At 44.6% G+C, this 18,765-nt stretch overlaps 1 protein-coding gene across 1 annotated transcript in view; it reads left to right on the forward strand.

Annotated features, from left to right (window-relative positions):
* afap1l1a (actin filament associated protein 1-like 1a) overlaps window positions 1-18,765 on the forward strand; it is a 161,152-nt gene that overhangs the window by 118,616 nt on the left and 23,771 nt on the right. The window contains exons 15-16 of the mRNA XM_085996172.1: window positions 1,910-2,021; window positions 14,776-14,940. Of these exons, the coding sequence (XP_085852298.1) occupies window positions 1,910-2,021; window positions 14,776-14,940 (277 nt within the window). The remainder of the gene's footprint in view (window positions 1-1,909; window positions 2,022-14,775; window positions 14,941-18,765) is intronic.

Consider the following 18,765-nt stretch of genomic DNA (forward strand, 5'->3'; position numbering starts at 1 on the left):
GATTTCTAGCAGTTGCATTTCTCTCTTTTTATCTCTATATTACCCTACAATTCCTATCATATATTAAACGTGTAGCACTCTTTAACAGTTGTGATTTTCCAGCAAATTTAAAACATGAGCATGTAAGGTATTGACAGGTGTGGCATAAAAGGCAGACTATTTGACCTCTGTAGACCTCCAGTTTCCTATGAGCCTCATTTAATTTATGACCACCAAAGTTCCACCTCTGTTCTGAGAAGTTTCTCCCATAAACTTTCACAGGAACAAAGGCTTTTCCCACTTTTGTCTCAAGGGGGTTTTTCCCAGGCAGGAGGGACAATATGGTGGGAATTTATACCATGTTACAGAAAAAGCAGCTGTTTTCAAAGTCTCTCCCTGTAGCTACTAATGTAATGCTGAGCCCAGTTGTATCATACCAGCGCAAGCCTGCTTTGCCTTTGTTTTTGTTAATAGTGGCAGATTAGAGGGGATGTGATGACTCAACTCTGGTGGGATCAACAGACGAGTGCCCCAGGACATAGATGTATTAAGTGATTTCCTGGTGCTGTAATGTCCCAAAGGCCTAGTGATATACATTGCAATACACAATAGTTTAATGCTTCCATAACCCTTCGTCCAAAAAATGTAATTTTCTTGTCAATGGGCCCATATCCTAGAAAGCGGAAAGCCCACAGGCAAGGCTGTATCTCCGTTGCTGTACCTACAGCAGTGTTCCTGGGGCTTCAGCAGAGCAGACAACCATCATATTTGCACATGCCTTCAAAAGTAGAGCTTTTGAATACTATTCATGTGTGCAGACATTCTAAACAAGTACTGAAACAGATGGGAAGTATTTTGAAAACTATTAATATATAACAAATGGATATTTACTTGGCTTCCCCACACAGGCAGTTTCCATCAGAAAGAACGAAAGACTTGGATTTATATAGCGCCTTTTGAATGTTTAAATGTCTTAATCTAAATGTACACTCTCGGGAGCCGCAAGCCTACATTTCGTTGTACTGCACTTGTGCACTAACAATGACAATAAAAGTTGATTTGATTTGATTTGATTTGACCTCAGCATGTCCCAAAACGCTTTAACACCAATGAAGTACTTTTGAAGTGTAGTCGCTGTTGTAATGAAGGAAATGAGGCAGCCAATTTGTGCACAGCAAGGTCCCACAAGTGCATCAGAGCAGTACTGCAGCCTTATCTTCCACCTCTTTTATTGAAGATAGACTCATGGTAGGGTATTTCAATATTTAAATGAGGCTCCGGCACCCATTTCTGAACCTGTTCCTGAAATTGGTGAAAAGCAGTTGGAGCCTGCATTGCCACCAAGTCCAGGATCTTTTTAAGGATCTACAGAGGCCTAACCAGCAGCCCTTAAAGGGACCACTGGAAGTCATGGAAGTAGCCTGACGGTAAGCTTCTTTAGCTTATATTAATGTGGAGGCAGGAGGAGCAGTGAGCAGTAGTGCTCCTCCTGCCTCCACATCAATACTGCGGTCGCTGCCGCCCACGCTTGTCCCCCCTCCCAATTGGCTTCCTTTCCCCCGGACTCACCTGTCTTGGTCAGCGTCTGAGCCAAACAAAGTTTAAATGGCCCAGATTGGCGAGTTGCATCAGGGCACCCGATTGGCGACAGTATCTTGCTACAACTATGATGATGACAAGTTTAGGATGATTATTGCGTCTCTCCATTCTGGTGCATTTTGGCTGCGCGCTGCATGGATCACGACCGGTTTCGGCAGCTAATGAATTTAGGCCCCACTGAGTTCAATTGTAATGACCTCACCAGTGCCTCAGCACAAACCAAGCATCAAACCTTATTGATCTATCTTGCTAAATGCCACATTGGGCAGTGCACTTGCTAACTTCAGCTTTAAGGGGCATTTGCTTCACAGTTTTGTTTTGTGTTATTCAGGTTGAAGAACAGAAGCAGCCTGTCACCTCACAAGTAAAACAGCAAGCATCCATGTCAAACGATGCCTCACAGAACGCTAATTCTCAAAACAAAATTAAACGCCACGGCTCAAGTAAGCACACGTTTTATTCTCGATTTATTCCTTTCCAATCTTGTATTCCATCTTGATGCTGATTTGGGGGGGGGGACAGAAAAGTAGTCTGAATTTATAAAGTAGAATTGTTAGACAAGTCAGCCCTGGAAATGCCACATTTATAGGCTGAGGCAGCCACAGCTGGCAGTTAGTGCGCGCATGGCAGTTCTGGTAGAAATGGTAAATCATTACACGTGAGTAATGAGGTAAGCAGATTGGATTGTTGGTTCTATTCCACTCTGTATTCACAAGTTTAGATTTTTGAGGGGGCTATTACTAAATAAAGGACACTAAAGTTCTACGTAAGATTCCGCTGCTAATTCATTCGCTTATAACAGAACCTTCCCTGAAACTTGATTTTCATTTGCTGCCTTATTCGGTTTTCCAAAAAAAAGCTGAGGACCTTTTGATAACTAAGTCACATGACTCATTCAGCGAACCAACTGCTGCCTGCTTAATATTTGTAAAGCTTTTTAAAGCTAAAGCATTACGCATTTAAAATTAAGTAACAATGATGGTTCAGGAGTGACAAAGATATAGATTTGGCATACACTGTTCGTAGGAAGGTGAGGCCTCCACAGCAAGTTTAAAAATCCCAACCTCAAAAGAAACTTCAATTTGATTGGTCCCTTTAATATATAATGGGTGTGCATTGGCTGAGGTTTTCAACAACAGTAAAAAAAAAATTCCTGTCAATCAGAAAATAAACTAAATCACTTTACAGCACTGTTGCAAACTGCAATATCTGAGCCACGATTATGTGTAATCTTAAATACACCAGTGATTGTTCATTAAAGTCCGTGTCAGGGAGTCCAAGTAAAAGAGCCTTGATGTTCTCAGGGTTGTCGTAAAGCTGCACCTTGCTGGGCGCTGCTAGATTTCAGGACAGTGCCTTAAACATACAGGCCCAGAAATTCGGGTCGGGGGCTTCCCGTGGGTGTAAGCCCCCCACCTGCACTTACCTTGCGCACTGGCCGTTGAGCTGTGGGCCCCTGTGGAATTCTGATCCTGGGCCTGCTCCAGCTGCCGGCGCGCAGTGCTTGCGTATCCCAGGGGCGCAGTTAGTTCAATGCGTCCCCTAGGATCACGTGGGCCATGGGCAGCCAATCGGAGCAGGGAATGCTCCATTCATAAGTTTGACAGGAAGAGCTGTCAAAACTTATAAATACTACGGTCCCCAAAACATCACTAAATGTTCAAATACATTTTTTTAAAACATCACATTTTTAAAATAAACTATAAATTACATGAAATAACTATTATAAACAATAATTTAAATTTTTGAAAAAAATAATTTTATTTTCTAACGGAGCTAAAAATAAACTTACCTTTCTTTAAAGTATTTAAAAATAATAAACCTGTGGAAAAAATGTTTTAATTTTAATTAATTCACCACTTACCTTGTAAAAAGCAGGCCTTATGCCTGCTTTTTAAATGTGTAACTTCTGGAGACTTACCCTCCCGGAGAAACCTGTAAAAAAAAACTAAGTTCGATGCGCACGCGCAGCCTCTCCCCGCGAACTCTGAACCCCTTCTTTCAGAGGAACGGAAGTGCTGGTTTCCCGTGCATGTGCAGTGCATGCAGGAAACCAACACTTCCATTGGGCTTACGGGTGAGTACCCCATGCGTACTCACCCGTGGAGACCCGAATTTCTGGGCCTTTGTTAAATGTCATCATTACAGATATGTGCAGGAAATGGTAAAGCAAGGTGGTTGCCTTAATGATGTTTCAGCTTGTCTGCTGATTATCATGAATGCTCCTTTGGGGCCAGGGGAGACAAAGTAGCTAATGTTACCCCACTATTCAAAAAAGGTGGTAGAGAGAAAACGGGGAATTACAGACCGGTAAGCCTGACATCGGTCATGGGGAAAATGCTAGAGTCCATTATAAAAGTTGTAATAGCAGAGCACTTGGAAAACAGTGACCAGATCGGACAAAGTCAACATGGATTTACAAAAGGTAACTCGTGCTTGACTAATCTACTTGAATTTTTTGAGGATGTAACTGGTAAAATAGATAAGGGAGAACCAGTGGATGTGGTGTATTTAGACTTTCAAAAGGCTTTCGATAAGGTCCGGCATAAGAGATTAGCGTGTAAAGTTAAGGCACATGGGATTGGGGGCAAGGTATTGACTTGGATAGAGAACTGGTTGGCAGACAGAAAGCAAAGAGTTGGATAAACGGCTCTTTTTCCGAGTGGCAGGCAATGACTAGTGGGGTACCGCAGGGATCGGTCCTTGGACCCCAGCTATTCACAATATATATTAATGATCTGGATGAGGGAACTAGATGTAATATCTCCAAGTTTGCAGACAACACAAAGCTGGGTGGGCGTGTGTGCTGTGAGGAGGATGTTAAGAAACTCCAGTATGATTTGGACAGGTTGGGTGATTGGGCAGAAGCATGGCAGATGCAATATAATGTGGATAAATGCAAGGTTATCCACTTTGGTGTCAAAAACAGGAAGGCAGATTATTATCTGAATGGCAAGAAGGGGATGTGCAATGAGACCTGGGCGTCCTTGTGCACCAGTCGCTGAAGGTAAGCATGCAGGTGCAGCAGGCAGTTAAGAAGGCTAATGGTATGTTGGCCTTTATAGCTAGAGGGTTTGAGTACAGGAACAAGGATGTCTTGCTGCAGTTGTACAGGGCCTGATGAGACCACATCTTGAGTATTGTGTGCAGTTTTGGTCGCCTTATCTGAGGAAGGACGTTCTTGCCATGGAAGGAGTGCAGCGAAGATTCACCAGGTTGATACCTGGGATGGCAGGAATGACGTATGAGGAGAGATTGGGTCGATTGGGCTTGTACTCGCTGGAGTTTAGAAGAATGAGAGGGGATCTCATTGAAACTTATAAAATTCTAACAGGACTGGACAGACTAGATGCAGGAAGGATGTACCCGATGGTTGGGCAGTCCAGAACCAGGGGTCACAGTCTAAGGATAAGGGGTAAGCCATTTAGGACAGAGATGAGGAGGAATTTCTTCACCCAGAGAGTGGTGAAGCTGTGAAATTCTCTACAAAAGAAGGCAGTGGAGGCCAATTCATTAAATATTTGGGCCGCGCGGTCTCCCTGCCCCTGTCTGTCCCCTCTCTCTGTCCCTCCCTCTCCCCCTCTCCTCTCCCTCCCCTCCCTCCCCCTCTCACTGTTCCTCCCTCCCCTCTCGCTGCCTAGCGCCTGAGGCCCAGTGCCGTTGTGATACCGGCCGTGTGGGGCCTAGCGCTTTAGGCCTGGCCGGGCTCTCGGGCTGAGACGGACCCCAGCTGAGCTCCCCCGCGGGTGGCGTGGTTGACGGCCGGCCGCTGCCGCTCCCCCGCCCGCTGTGTGTAAACTCACCTGCCGCTCCCGGAGCCGCAATGTGGGGGTTTGTTTGGCTGTCTGTGGGATGAAAAAAATGGCGGCGAAAAAAATGGAGACTAGAGGATTAGGTCCCGCCTGTGATGCAGCGATTGGTCAACCATCAGGTCACTGAACTGTAGGATTGGTCAACCAGCACGTCACTCAACTCTAATGAGAGGTAGGATTGGTCAACCGCTAATGAGCGGAGTTTTGAGGATTTTTGAACGTTTTTTGTATACTGTCCGAACAATTTTTGTCTGACCAAAAAGTAAATACGCCTATGAGACTCCCCTAATGATAAGCTTTCTTTTGATATAACATGCGTGTAGGTATGCTCTATAACTTTTGATTGTATAGCTGGACAGACAGACAGAAAGACAGACAGAAAGACAAACAGACAGAAAGACAGACAGACCAACCGTTTTATAGAAGATATTCAAGAAGGAGTTAAGAAATATATCTAATGCTAAAAGGATCAAGGGATATGGAGAGAAGGCAGGAACAGGGTACTGAATTTGGATGATCAGCCATGATCTCATTGAATGGCGGAGCAGGCTCGAGGGGCCGAATGGCCTACTCCTGCTCCTATCTTCTATGTTTCTATGTTTCTATTTATTACAACAGAATGGTGTTAATTAACAATAGTTTATTGTAATGAGATTGAGCTGCAATTTGAAGTGCATTCCAGGCACAACAGTACGTTTTGATATTTCTAGATTTATGTACCTAATTATCTAGCTACATTTCTACGTATCTAGCTACATTGCTCTCACCCCTTCCCCTCCCTCCCGGAACCACGATAGGGTTCCCCTTGTCCTCACCTTTCACCCCACCAGCTTCCACATTCAACGGATCATCCTCCGCCATTTCCGCCACCTCCAGCTTGATCCCACCACCAAACACATCTTCCCCTCCCCCACCCCTTTCAGCATTCCGAAGGGACCGCTCCCTCCACGACACCCTGGTCCACTCCTCAATCACCCCCAACACCTCTTCCCCTTCGCCTGGCACCTTCCCGTGCAAGCGCAGGAGATGCAACACATGCCATTTTACCTCCACCCTTCCCACTGTCCAGAACCCCAAACACTCCTTCCAGGTGAAACAGTGATTTACTTGTACTTCTTGTAATTTAGTATACTGTATTCACTGCTCACGATGCGGTCTCCTCTACACTGGGGAGACCAAACGCAGATTGGGTGACCGCTTTGTGGAACACCTCCGTTCAGTCCGTAAGGGTGACCCCGAGCTTCCGGTCACCTGTCACTTTAATTCTCCGCTCCACTCCCACTCTGACCTCTCCGTCCTCGGCCTCTTACACTGTTCCAATGAAGCTCAACGTAAGCTCGAGGAACAGCACCTCATCTTTCGATTAGGCACTTTACAGCCTTCTGGACTCAACATAGAGTTCAACAATTTCAGGCCATAACCTCAGCCCCTATTCTTTTTTTTTTCATTCATTTTTTTTTTACACTTCATCTAGAGCCATCTTTTTTTCTTAACTTGTCTCATTACCATCTCCTTTTGCCTTGCACCATCTCTTAATCTCTCCTGCCTTCTATCTAGAGCCATCTTTTGTTTCTTAACTTGTCCCATTACCATCTCCTTTTGCCTTGCACCATCTCTTAATCTCTCCTGCCTTCCATCCTATCACAGACCTTCCCTTTTGTTCTTTCCTCCCCTCCCCTCTTTCCCTGCCCCTGCACTTGCTTAAAAACCTGTTCGATCTCCAGCTTTTTCCAGTTCTGACGAAGGGTCATCGACCTGAAACGTTAACTCTGTTTCTCTCTCCACAGATGCTGCCTGACCTGCTGAGTATTTCCAGCATTTTCTGTTTTTATTTGAGACTTCCAGCATCCGCAATATTTTGCTTTTGTATCCAGCTACATTTGTTGGGTGTGGTGCTCATAGAATCATACAACACAGAATGAGGCCATTTGGCCCATCGTACCTGTACTGGCTCTTTGAAAGAGCTATCCAATCAGTCCTGATGCTGATCCCTATTTCCACTGCTAAACAGTCAGGGATGTCTGAGGCAAGCACTGTGCAAATCGCCTGCTTTCTCCCCACATCATAAATATTACGTCCGTGAATAATTGAGACACGGACAGCAGGAGTGGAACAAAATAAGTCTTTACTGATGGAAGTCAATAGTGAAACTGAAACAACAGAGGCTCACTAGCACCTTTTATACAGGGGTGGTCACTGCCGGTACTGCAGTCTGAGACCAGTTATTCTCTTAAAGGTACATACACAACAATTCCTCCCCTTTTAGATAAACAGTACATAACATTCATTTAACAACTAAATGATAACTAATTACAATCACAATTACGGTTGCTAGATACATTGGTTAAGTTTAAGCAATTATAAGTTCAGTCTTTGAGGAGGCTTCCTGATTCTGTCTGGATAACGCCTCTTTGGGGTATCAGGTTCTTCTGGCAATGTTGAGTTGGGATCAATGTCGTTGTTTGGTTCATCTGCTTCCAATATTACCGGTTCTGCGGTAGCTGCAATTGGAACGTCGATTTCATTACCAGGTGTATCAGATCGTGGTGTGGAGTTGACGTTTTCCAGTGACTCTAGAATCTGGTCAGCATGGCGTCTTACAATGCTCTCCCCAACGTCCACGATATACATGAGAGGTCCTTGTCGTGTAAAAATCGTTCCTGGCTGCCATTTCTCAGTGCGGTAGTCCCGGGCCAAAACTGGTTGACCTATCTTAAAACTCCTGGTCGGCCTTTCATTCATATTCTGAAACTGCCTGTTCTCCACATCTCTTCGGACGTTTGGCTTAACCAAATCCAAGCGGCATCGTAGTCTTCGATTGAAGAACATCATGGCTGGAGTTTGGTTGGTAACCGCATGTGTCGCATTCCGGTAGGCAAACAAGAAGTTGTCCACCTTGTGTTGTCGGGGTATATCTTCATTACACATTGCCTTGATAGCCTTCTTGAATGTTTGGACAAACCTCTCGGCCAATCCATTAGTGGCTGGATGATATGGGGCAGATGTGTAATGCTTAACACCATTGTTCTTTAAGAACCTCCGGAACTCTTCAGACACAAACTGTGGTCCATTGTCAGAGCAAATCTGTTCAGGCAGCCCATTCCTGGCGAATATGGTTCGTAAAACTGTGATAGTTTTTTCCGTGGTGGTTGAGGACATTTTTATTACCTCTGGCCACTTTGAATGTGCATCCACCGCAATTAAAAACATCGAGTCCATGAAGGGACCAGCAAAATCAATGTGCACCCTTTGCCATGGAGATGAGGGCCACTCCCATGGATGCAGAGGAGCTTGTGGTGGGGCGTTTTGGACCTTCTGGCATCCTGCACAGCTCTTGGTCATCTCTTCGATTTCTCTATTGATTCCCGGCCACCACACAAACGCTCTGGCTAAGTTCTTCATTTTTACCCCACCCAGATGACCCTCATGAAGCTCATTGAGCACTCTATCCGTCAACTTAGGTGGAATTACTACTCTGGATCCACACATCAAGGTTCCTCTGCACACTGACAGCTGTTCTCTTCTCGGCGAGAATGCTGGCAGCAGTGGTTCACCATGTGCTGGCCGTCCCTTCACCGTTAAATCATAGACCCGTGATAGTGTTGGGTCATTCCGTGTTTCCTTTTCTATGTTTGCATTCGTCACAGGGAGACATTCGACTATGGTCGAGTGGAATAACTCCATTGGATCCACTGCAAGGTCTTCTTCTTCCGCTGTCGGCAACGGTAGGTGTGACAATCCATCAGCATTTCCATGCTGTTTAGTTCCTTTGTACTCGATGTCATATTGGTGTGCCCCTAGGAAAAGGGACCATCTCTGCAGCCGTTGTGCTGTCATTATCGGTACGCCCTTCTGAGGGTTGAAAATGGAGACAAGAGGTTGATGATCGGTTAGTAGAGTAAATTTTTGACCGTGCAGGTAGTGATTGAACTTCTTCACCCCCCACACTAGGCTGAGGGCCTCTCTGTCAATCTGGGCATAGTTACGCTCGGCAGAAGTTAACGAGCGTGACGCAAAAGCTATCGGCCTCTCTAAACCATCAAGGAATTTATGTGACAGTACCGCCCCAATGCCGTAGGGAGACGCATCACACGCCAGTCTGATCGGCAGTGCTGGGTTGTAGTGAGCCAATACTTCCCTTGAAGTGATTAAGTCCTTACTCTTCTGAAAGGCACGCTTACAATCATCGCTCCATTTCCATGCTACCCCCGTTCGTAGCAGGGCGTTCAGTGGGTGCAGAATTGTCGACAAATTCGGCAAAAACTTATGATAGTAATTCACCAATCCGAGGAATGACCTCAGTTGCGACACATTTTCAGGCGCTGGGGCCTTAACAACCGCTTCAATTTTGTCAGGGGACTTATGTAACCCCTCTTCATCAATCACGTGGCCACAATACGATATTTGTTTCTTAAAAAATTTGCAATTGGGGCGGCTGGCTCGCAGCCCATGTTCCCGTAGTCTAGTGAGCACCTGTTCTAGGTTGTTAAGGTGTTCACTGTCATCTTCACCGGTCACAAGGATGTCGTCCAAGTAACATTTGAGTCCCCGGAATCCCTTGCAGGACTTGTTCCATCGCTCTTTGCCATATCGGCGGAGCCGATGCTACTCCGAATACCAATCGATGATACTGGTAAAGACCTTTGTGAGTGTTTATCGTGAGATACTTCCTAGAGGACTCTTCAACCTCCATCTGCAAATATGCTTGTGCTAGGTCAATTTTTGTAAAACGCTTCCCTCCAGACAGTGAGGCGAAGATGTCTTCTATCCTTGGAAGAGGATATTGTACTGTGTGAAGGACTGGGTTCACCGTCACCTTGAAATCCCCACAGATGCGAATCTTCCTTGGCTCCCCGGACTTATTGCTTGACGTTTTCTTCATGACAGGAATGATGGGTGTCGCCCACTCGCTCCAGTCGACCTTAGACAACACGCCTGCCTTCTCCAGATTCTCCAGCTCTGCCTCGACGGCTGGGCGAATTGCATATGGTACCGGTCTTGCTTTGAAAAACTTGGGAACTGCATTCTCTTCTATTTTTATCAAGGCGGTTACGCCTTTAAGCGTGCCCAGTTCTTGTTGAAATACCTCTTTGGCGTTAGCTAAGATTGTTGACAATCGTCCAGGAGTGACGTCTTCATCTTTTTTACCGTCCACCGTCATTGCATGAATGGAGTGCCAATCTAAGTTTATCTTCCTGATCCATTCCCGTCCCAATAACGGTGGTCCACCATTTGGCAGTATGTAGAGATACAATTTCCGTATTTTCTTGCCGTTGTATTCGACAGGCACCCTTATTTTTCCTCTGGGGTATACTTTTTGCCCCGTATACGTCGTCAAGACGATGGATGTCTCTCTCAAGGGTATGTGTGAAAATAGCCGCTCGTAGTCTCGTCGATTCATGACGGTTAGCGCTGATCCTGTATCCAATTCCATTTTAACTTGGGACCCTGCTATCGTGAGAGTGACCCAAATGGTTCGGTGATCCTCTTTTGTGATTACATTGTGAAGTTTGAGACAGCTTAGTCTCCTGTTCCCGGATTCACTATCGCTCATCTGGTCTTCGGATCTACTGTCCGTCATCTTTTGTACTTTCTTGTACGGTTCCTTAGTAGCCTTTTTGTTGTCGCTGGTCTTCTTTCCAGACCTGCAAACTCGTGCAATGTGTCCCATCTTCCCGCATTGCCTGCATATTTTGTCTTAGGACCAGCAGTCCTTCTGGTCATGGTTAGTTCTGCCGCAGCGATAACATTTTGCAAATCCCCGTGTCATTTCGTGGGTGCCGTATTCCTGTGGTTTTTGTTGAATTTCTGCAGCTCCCCTGGCTGCTGCTTCATACTATAATGCCACGCTGAAAGCCTTATCTAGCGTCAGCTCTTTCTCTGAGAGTAACTTCTTCTGTGTTCCTTCACTCAGGAGTCCACAGACAAATTTGTCCTGTAGGGTATCTGCCAGTCCTGCTCCGAACTGGCAGTGCTTTGATAGCTTGCGTAGTTCCGTAAGGTACTCAGCATTGCTCTCACCTTTATGCTGAGTTCTCCTGTGGAATTTAAATCTTTCTGCTATCAACAGCGGTGCAGGGTTTAGGTGTTCCTGTAGGACAGCAACAATTTTGTTAAAACTCTTCGCCTTCGGTTTGGCTGGAGTAATCAGGTCCCGCAATAGGCCGTACGTTCTAGCGCCCATTAAGTTTAGCAATATCGATGCCTTTTTCTCCTCCGCTATTTCGTTTGCCTCAAAATATACCTCGACTCTTTCCACATACGTGGTCCAGTCCTCTATTGTATTATCAAAAGCAGTGATACAGCCAGTCTTCGGCATCTTGCAAATCTAAAATGGCACCTCCCGCGCTTTGCCTTCTTCCCCGATTTAACAAAATGGCGCCTCCCGCGCTTTGCCTTCTTCCCCGCTGTTGTTAGCGCTGCTTTCCGCGGTTTCTTGCGCGTTTAATTTTTTTTAAATTATTTTCCCATCGTGGAACAACCCTGTGGGACTCTTGCCTCCCTCTTCGCGGGTCTATACGCAGCCCGGCTTCGTAGCACCGGCCGCGCCCTGTGTGCTCCACCCTCTCTCTCTCTTCTTCCCGACAACGCTGCTCGGCCCCGTTGCAAACCACCCGCTCGAGTTCACGACCGCCGCAGCCCAGGAAGGATCAGTGCACTACCTGCCACCAGCCCGATTAGCTGAAGCACCGTCGACAGGAACCAGGCCCCGCTTCCGACAGCTTCTCCAGCAATCTTCAACTCCGCAACACAGGGCGGATGCCCACGGTCGACGCCGGTTTCTACTGCTTCTTACTTTCTTTTCTTTCTGGCCTCGACCTCTGCTCACTTCGCTGTAGGAATGGATCCCAGGAGGTGGTGCAGACTGTAGGTAGGTTCGTATCTGCTCATCGCCAATATTACGTCCGTGAATAATTGAGACACGGACAGCAGGAGTGGAACAAAATAAGTCTTTACTGATGGAATTCAATAGTGAAACTGAAACAACAGAGGCTCACTAGCGCCTTTTATACAGGGGTGGTCACTGCCGGTACTGCAGTCTGAGACCAGTTATTCTCTTAAAGGTACATACACAACAATAAAGGTATATGGCACTCATTTTATCCACCTCAGAAATATGAGAGGCTGAGTGGGTCCTGTGGTGATCCAAACTCATGACTCTCCTGCCCGGCTGAATCAACTGAGCTACCTGATGCTTGAAGAAAGCGAATCCTTACAAAAATAGGAGAAAATGTTTCAGTATAAATAACACCGCTTGTGAAAACATGAAAGCTGAGTCCACAATAGTGTTTGCACTCATCACTCAATCTGAGACAAAGTCAGAGTTTACTACAGGACTCAAACATTAGAGCCCAGCTCACAGATGTCCTGAACAGATGACAGCTCGGTAACATTAATTTCCTGTGGCCACACCACCATCATCACATGGTGACAAGGTGCTGAGATTAAAGATAGACTCACACCAAGGACCCATGTTAACATCAGCGTCTCATTGGTATCAAGTTACACAGCTGGTGAGCTTGCTTTCTATAGAGGTAGGGCTCCACCAAACAATATTCATCTTCCTCAGAAATTCAAGGCCAACTGTATAGTGCAGGGAGTAAATCCCTCCTTTAAAGGCATGTCAAATTGGGCACAAAAGTCCAATGCTAATGTGCTAATTAAAGCCTTCTTCAAAAGAGAATTTTCCTTTCATGAACAGGGTAATTATCTAAATGCAAAACATAAGTAGATAAACAACACAAGCAATGTTGCATTTGTAGCCATTGTAAGCTGTTGTGTGCAGTATGGAGTGATACAGGATATTACTTCATCAGGGAGCTTGATCAACCCTGTACTTTCAGAGACAATAACAGTGGCAAAAGCTTTTTATTTTAAGCTGTTGCGGTCAATGGTTGAGCTTCTACGTCAATCTGCGCAACAACTCATCTGACATTTCAGAGGCATTTTTAAATTTTAAATGACATTAATTAACATGTTTGATTTACCCGCATGTGAGCAAGGGAAAATAATAGTGTAAACCACAAACTGCTCAGGCCCATCCTGATCTGAATCAGCACTTTTCATTTTCCTAAATCATTTTGATTCAGATTCATGAATGAGACTCTTATTAATTTAAGAAAGATATTCCATTGTGCATACAGTGCTTGCATACAGTTTGCAACAGGACTTTTAGACAAACTAGCCTCATAGACCTTCATAATGCACTGTTGTATGTGGATGAGAAAAAATTCCAGTCTATGGAATTTGGGCAGTGTTAAAGATATGAGCAACCTGAGCTGTGATTTGTACTATGGGCTTCTTTGATGTCTGTCATTTGCTTGAAGTCAACAAACAAACATACTGAGAGTGTAACAGATTTGACACCTGCTGAGTTCATATGTTAATGTATAGGTATTACCATTTTCCTCCAATCAATGTTTTAATGGTTCATCAAATTTAAAGATTAAATTTATGCACTTCATGGTCTGTTAATGTTTCAAATAGTCTATTTTCAAGACCTGACCAAACGAAATTGCAATCCCATCTGATTGCTTAAAATGTCTTGAGCCCCTTACAAAAGAAAATTATAAATCTCACATTTGTCAGATTTTTCCATGATAAATTTCCATGTCCACGTTTATAATGGGAATTGTTTGTGTAAACTTGTCATAGTGTAATTACATACTGCTGTCAGTGGTGGTACTGTGGCACCTAAGTTTTGCATCTTCATGAACCCCATGGAATTTGCTATTTGGATCAGCTAAGATAATTTAAATATGTTTTCTGGCATGAGATAAAATGTAAACTTTTTTCCAGAGATAACTTTGAAACCAAAAATGGTATTTACTATATACTAGCTGACTACAGTAGGGCAGCCAAGCACAAATAAAGCTAAGCAAGAAAACTAGTGAAAGGGGAAAGACTTAGGTGGGAATGGCTTGGAGTGGGTGTTAATTTTTCAATTCTAAATTATTGCATTATTTTATTTATATTTATTTACCTCAGAACTAAAAATTATAAAGATGAAGCATTGCTCCCCATATTACATGAAGAGATTTATTTATCAATATAACTGGTATCTATTAACTTATCTATTTTCAGAGGGTTAAGGAATACACTATTTTTCATGAATCAATGACACTGTTTTTGGGTGGTTTTTTGTTGTCAAATTTCTTTATAAATTGTTTCCACGGAGATGTGCACCCTTTCCCCACGCCAGTATCTTGGAAAAGTCACCCGCTTAGGGAAATTGAAGATGAATAATGGCAGAGACTGGAATCCAAGCATGAGCATTGTGTCCTTGGCAAATGGGAATCAAATTGTACTTCAAAATCAAAATCCATTTACTGAAAACAAGCTGTCAGATGGCCGCCTGTAGATTGATGCCATCCTTATCTTTTAGATGCAAATCAGTCTAAATATGGGAAGACTCGAGCTGAAGAAGATGCAAAGAGATGGCTGACTGAACAGGAGGCACTCGAAAGTCAGAAGGATTCAATTCGCAAAGAACTGATGCAGCTCCGCAAAGAGAAGAAAGAGTTCCGTGAAGCTCTGAAAGTATGCACAGGTACAGCCTTTACCTTACTTGCTGTAATACAAGTAATTATGGAGCTCAGTAGTGGGTGTGTAACATGCCCATTGTTAGGTGGGTGCTGGAATCGTTCAATTAGTACATTGCGTCACCAGGTAAATGTTCAAGGATACTAGACTTTGTGTAGAGGATAGTCCTTTCTTTCAGTATTTTTATTATCACTAGCACCACAAGTGAGCTGAAGGTTTGGAAGATAGGCCACGATTTTTCCTACCACGGCTAACGGAATAGATGGCAGGTGAAGTAGAGATGACAGAAATGATCTGTCAATGGTGGGAGAGGTAATGAGGTCAGACTGCTTGGAGACTTGTGTAAAGATTTGCAGCATTCTGAATCTGTAGTGGAAATGCAGTTTAGAGAAGCTAGTGGCTAAGGGAACAGATCTCAGTCAGCTGGGAGCTTTGACTTGACATTTGAAGCTGTCAACTCAACTCATCAGCTGATTCAATGGCCACTGACCTCCCGTCTCAGCTTCACAGATGAAGTCTTCTTCTTAGGCAGTCACTCGGAACCAAGGATGATTTGCTTCCACATTAAAAATGAGTTTGCAGGTGACTGATGAGTCCAATGCGGGATCTACAGTCTCTGTCACAGGTGGGGCAGACGGTGGTTGAAGGGGCAGGCGGGTGGGGTGCTTGGGTTGACGTGCGCTGCTTGTGCTTGGCTTCCGCTTGCTCCTGGCGAAGAGACTCAAGGTGTTCGGTGCCTTCTCGGATGCTTCTCCTCCACTTTGTGTGGTCTTGGGCCAGGGATTCCCAGGTGTCAGTGGGGATGTTGCACTCTTTCAAGGAGGCTTTGAGGGTGTCCTTGAAGCGTTTCCACTGCCCAACTGGGGCTCTCTTGCCGTGCCGGAGCTCCGAGGAGAGCGCTTGTTTTGGGAGTCTCGTATCGGGCATGCGGACGATGTGACCCGTCCATCGGAGCTGATCGAGCGTGGTCAAAGCTTTGATGTTGGGGATGTTGGCCTGAGCGAGAACACTGACGTTGATGCACCTATCCTGCCAATGAATTTGCAGGATCTTGCGGAGGCAGCATTGGTGGTACCTCTCCAGTGCTTTGAGGTGCCTGCTGTACATGGTCCATGTCTCTGAGGCATACAGCAGGGCGGGTATCACTGCTGCTCTGTAGGCCATGAACTTAGTGCCGGGTTTGTGGTCCTGGTCTTAACACTCTCTTCCTCAGGCGACCGAAGGCTGCACTGGCACACTGAAGGCGGTGTTGGACTTCGTCATCGACGTCTGCCCTTGTTGACAGTAGGCTCCCAAGGTATGGAAAGTGGTCCACGTTGTCCAAGGCCTTGTCATGGATTTTGATAATCGGGGGGCAGTACTGTGTGGTGGGGGCAGGTTGGTAGAGGACCTTTGTCTTACGGATGTTTATTGTAAGGCCCATGCTCTCGACACAGCAGGAAACCAGTGGGCGAGCAGTCAAATTCAAAAAGCTGGGGGAAAAAACCCATTGATAAGTGGCTGTAAACAAGCCACTAATGATTTGAATTGCCTCCCCCACGGCTGCCTATTGGGTCTGCTCAGCGCTGGCAGACCTGTAATCGGGAATTGCAGGTGTGAGCGTTTTGACAGCAGGTTCCCAACCCGCTGTCAATCATTTTAAATTTCAGAGCTGACCCGCCACCTATCCCATCCGCTGAGCATCGGCAAAATCGCGGCAACAGTGTTCCTAACCTTGAGTCCAATTATGTCAGTGGGAAAAAATGAATTTAAGCTTGCATAAAATTACAATTTTATTTTGTAGTTGTTTTCATTTCTTTCCATGAAGGTGGCACCCTGATAGCATAGAAAGGAAAAATATTATAAGCTATCCAATAGCTCAGTTAATACACTGCCCAGTGGGGGATTGAGGCATATAGACCAAGAAGGACCCAGCTTCAATTCCTGATTTGTGCTACATTAACTGATCTCAGGCAGTCTGGTGCCATAGGCATCACAATTGACCTCAGTGTCCCCACATTAGTAATTGGGAAAACTAGCCAGTGTTCCCACTTCTGACATTGGAAATGCACATGTGTGGACATTGGCAAGAACAGCTTTGGGCTAGGCTGTGATGTCCCCCCTGGTTCAGTAGCCTACTGACGTTCAATGTCTCCCGTACGAAAAATGGCATAGTGGAGGGAACACTACCCAAGCATAAGTCACCATCTGCTGCAGAGAAGGGAAGAAGAATACTAGATGGTGATGTATAAGACATGCAGCATATTTTCCTCCTCAACTACTTGGCTAATGGTATCTTTCATTCCTCCAGTTTCGTTACTTGCCCCTCCTCTCTTGCTGGAATATGGGTCCATGGGTTCCAGTGATCCTTTTGGATTAGTCCATTCCTCATTTGTGAGCCTGTAGAGAGGATTTTTTTTTAATCACTTTCCAGCAGAAAGTTAACTAATACCAGTCAGGCGTAGGAAATATTTTTGTTTTGTCCCCTCTCTAGGCCAGGACCACTGAAGATGACTATGGCAGGCACCCTTACTGCTACCCTGCCTGAGATCACCTAAATCAGCACTGCTTCCTTAAATATCCTGTGTCATGCGAACCATTTCCTTTACAACACTTAATGTATTGGATACACATTTAAATCAGCCTACAGATTGTCATTCAATGATGGGAACATGCACATCAATAAACACTGCCAAACAATCCTATTTTTGTGTATTGGCCTGCAGAATTGAATTCTATCCTTTATTGCAGTCCAGCTTAGGGTCTAATAGAAGTGATTGTACAGTTGATCACTTTAAGTGCTTTAAGAATATTCCAACCTCACTCTACCCTTGGTTCTAATAATATGGTGAAGACTAGCAATTCAACGGCTTGCTCTATCCGTCCCATATAGTATTCAAATAATATACACTAAGAGTTTTCATATGTGTCTATCAAATTATTAACTTGATAGACACTATGGTAAATATAAGTGTATATTATATACTACACTATATTTTTATTTTAAATATACTGGGCCATAATTTGCTGTCAAAATAACAGTGAATCTAATGGCACTTCCTATTATTTATGCGCAAAGACTACAGCAACTTCAGCTGAGAAGCAGATGTGTGGTTAAACTCAACTATCCAAAAGTTGCTGTCCAGGTTGTGCCATTCCACCGTTAGTTTCGCAAAAATGGCATCTCGCTATCCAATTCATCATTGAAATGCATTGAATGGTGTGAAGTTACTGTATTTGTGCGGTAGATACAAACTAAACTTGCCACAGAAAGTTAAGTCTTGTCCATTTCAGTCCAAGTACACTTTTAGCGACGTGATGTGTGTTAATGACTGCCAGTCAACCTCTCTGGCACTGAAAATTAACTATTACAAGTGTGGCATCTCATTCCTTCAGATTTTAATTGTTGTTGGATATTTAAAAAGTGTAAAATTTAACATTTCTTTACTTGATTTGACATTGAATTCACTTATTTATACTAATTTATACTTAATTTATACTTCCTTCTCAGTCCTTGTTTTGTTAATTTCACAATCCTTCAATGTGATTGGTTAAGGAGATACACAGTTGCTTTCCTTGTTCACTCAGGTCCCAGATGCCCTGTTTCCCTCGCTGTGATGTTATCAGCTCACACTTTCAGCAACTTGTCACACAAAAAATGTAAAAACTTAAACGTGCAAGGGCAAATCTGGGTCATTATCTGTTTCGATTCAAATCTATAGCTTCCATTGCCATCTAGTGGCTGACAACAACATATTCACTCTATCTCAAGAAAGATGCTGGCCGCGATTTTGCCGGCGCTCAGAGGGCGGGTTTGGAGGCAGGTTAAAATTTGTTTTGATTGACGGCGGAT

Source organism: Somniosus microcephalus, chromosome 8 (genome assembly GCF_052327205.1).
Source record: "Somniosus microcephalus isolate GS21.2 chromosome 8, FLI_Smic_1.0, whole genome shotgun sequence".
Classification (NCBI taxonomy): domain Eukaryota; kingdom Metazoa; phylum Chordata; class Chondrichthyes; order Squaliformes; family Somniosidae; genus Somniosus; species Somniosus microcephalus.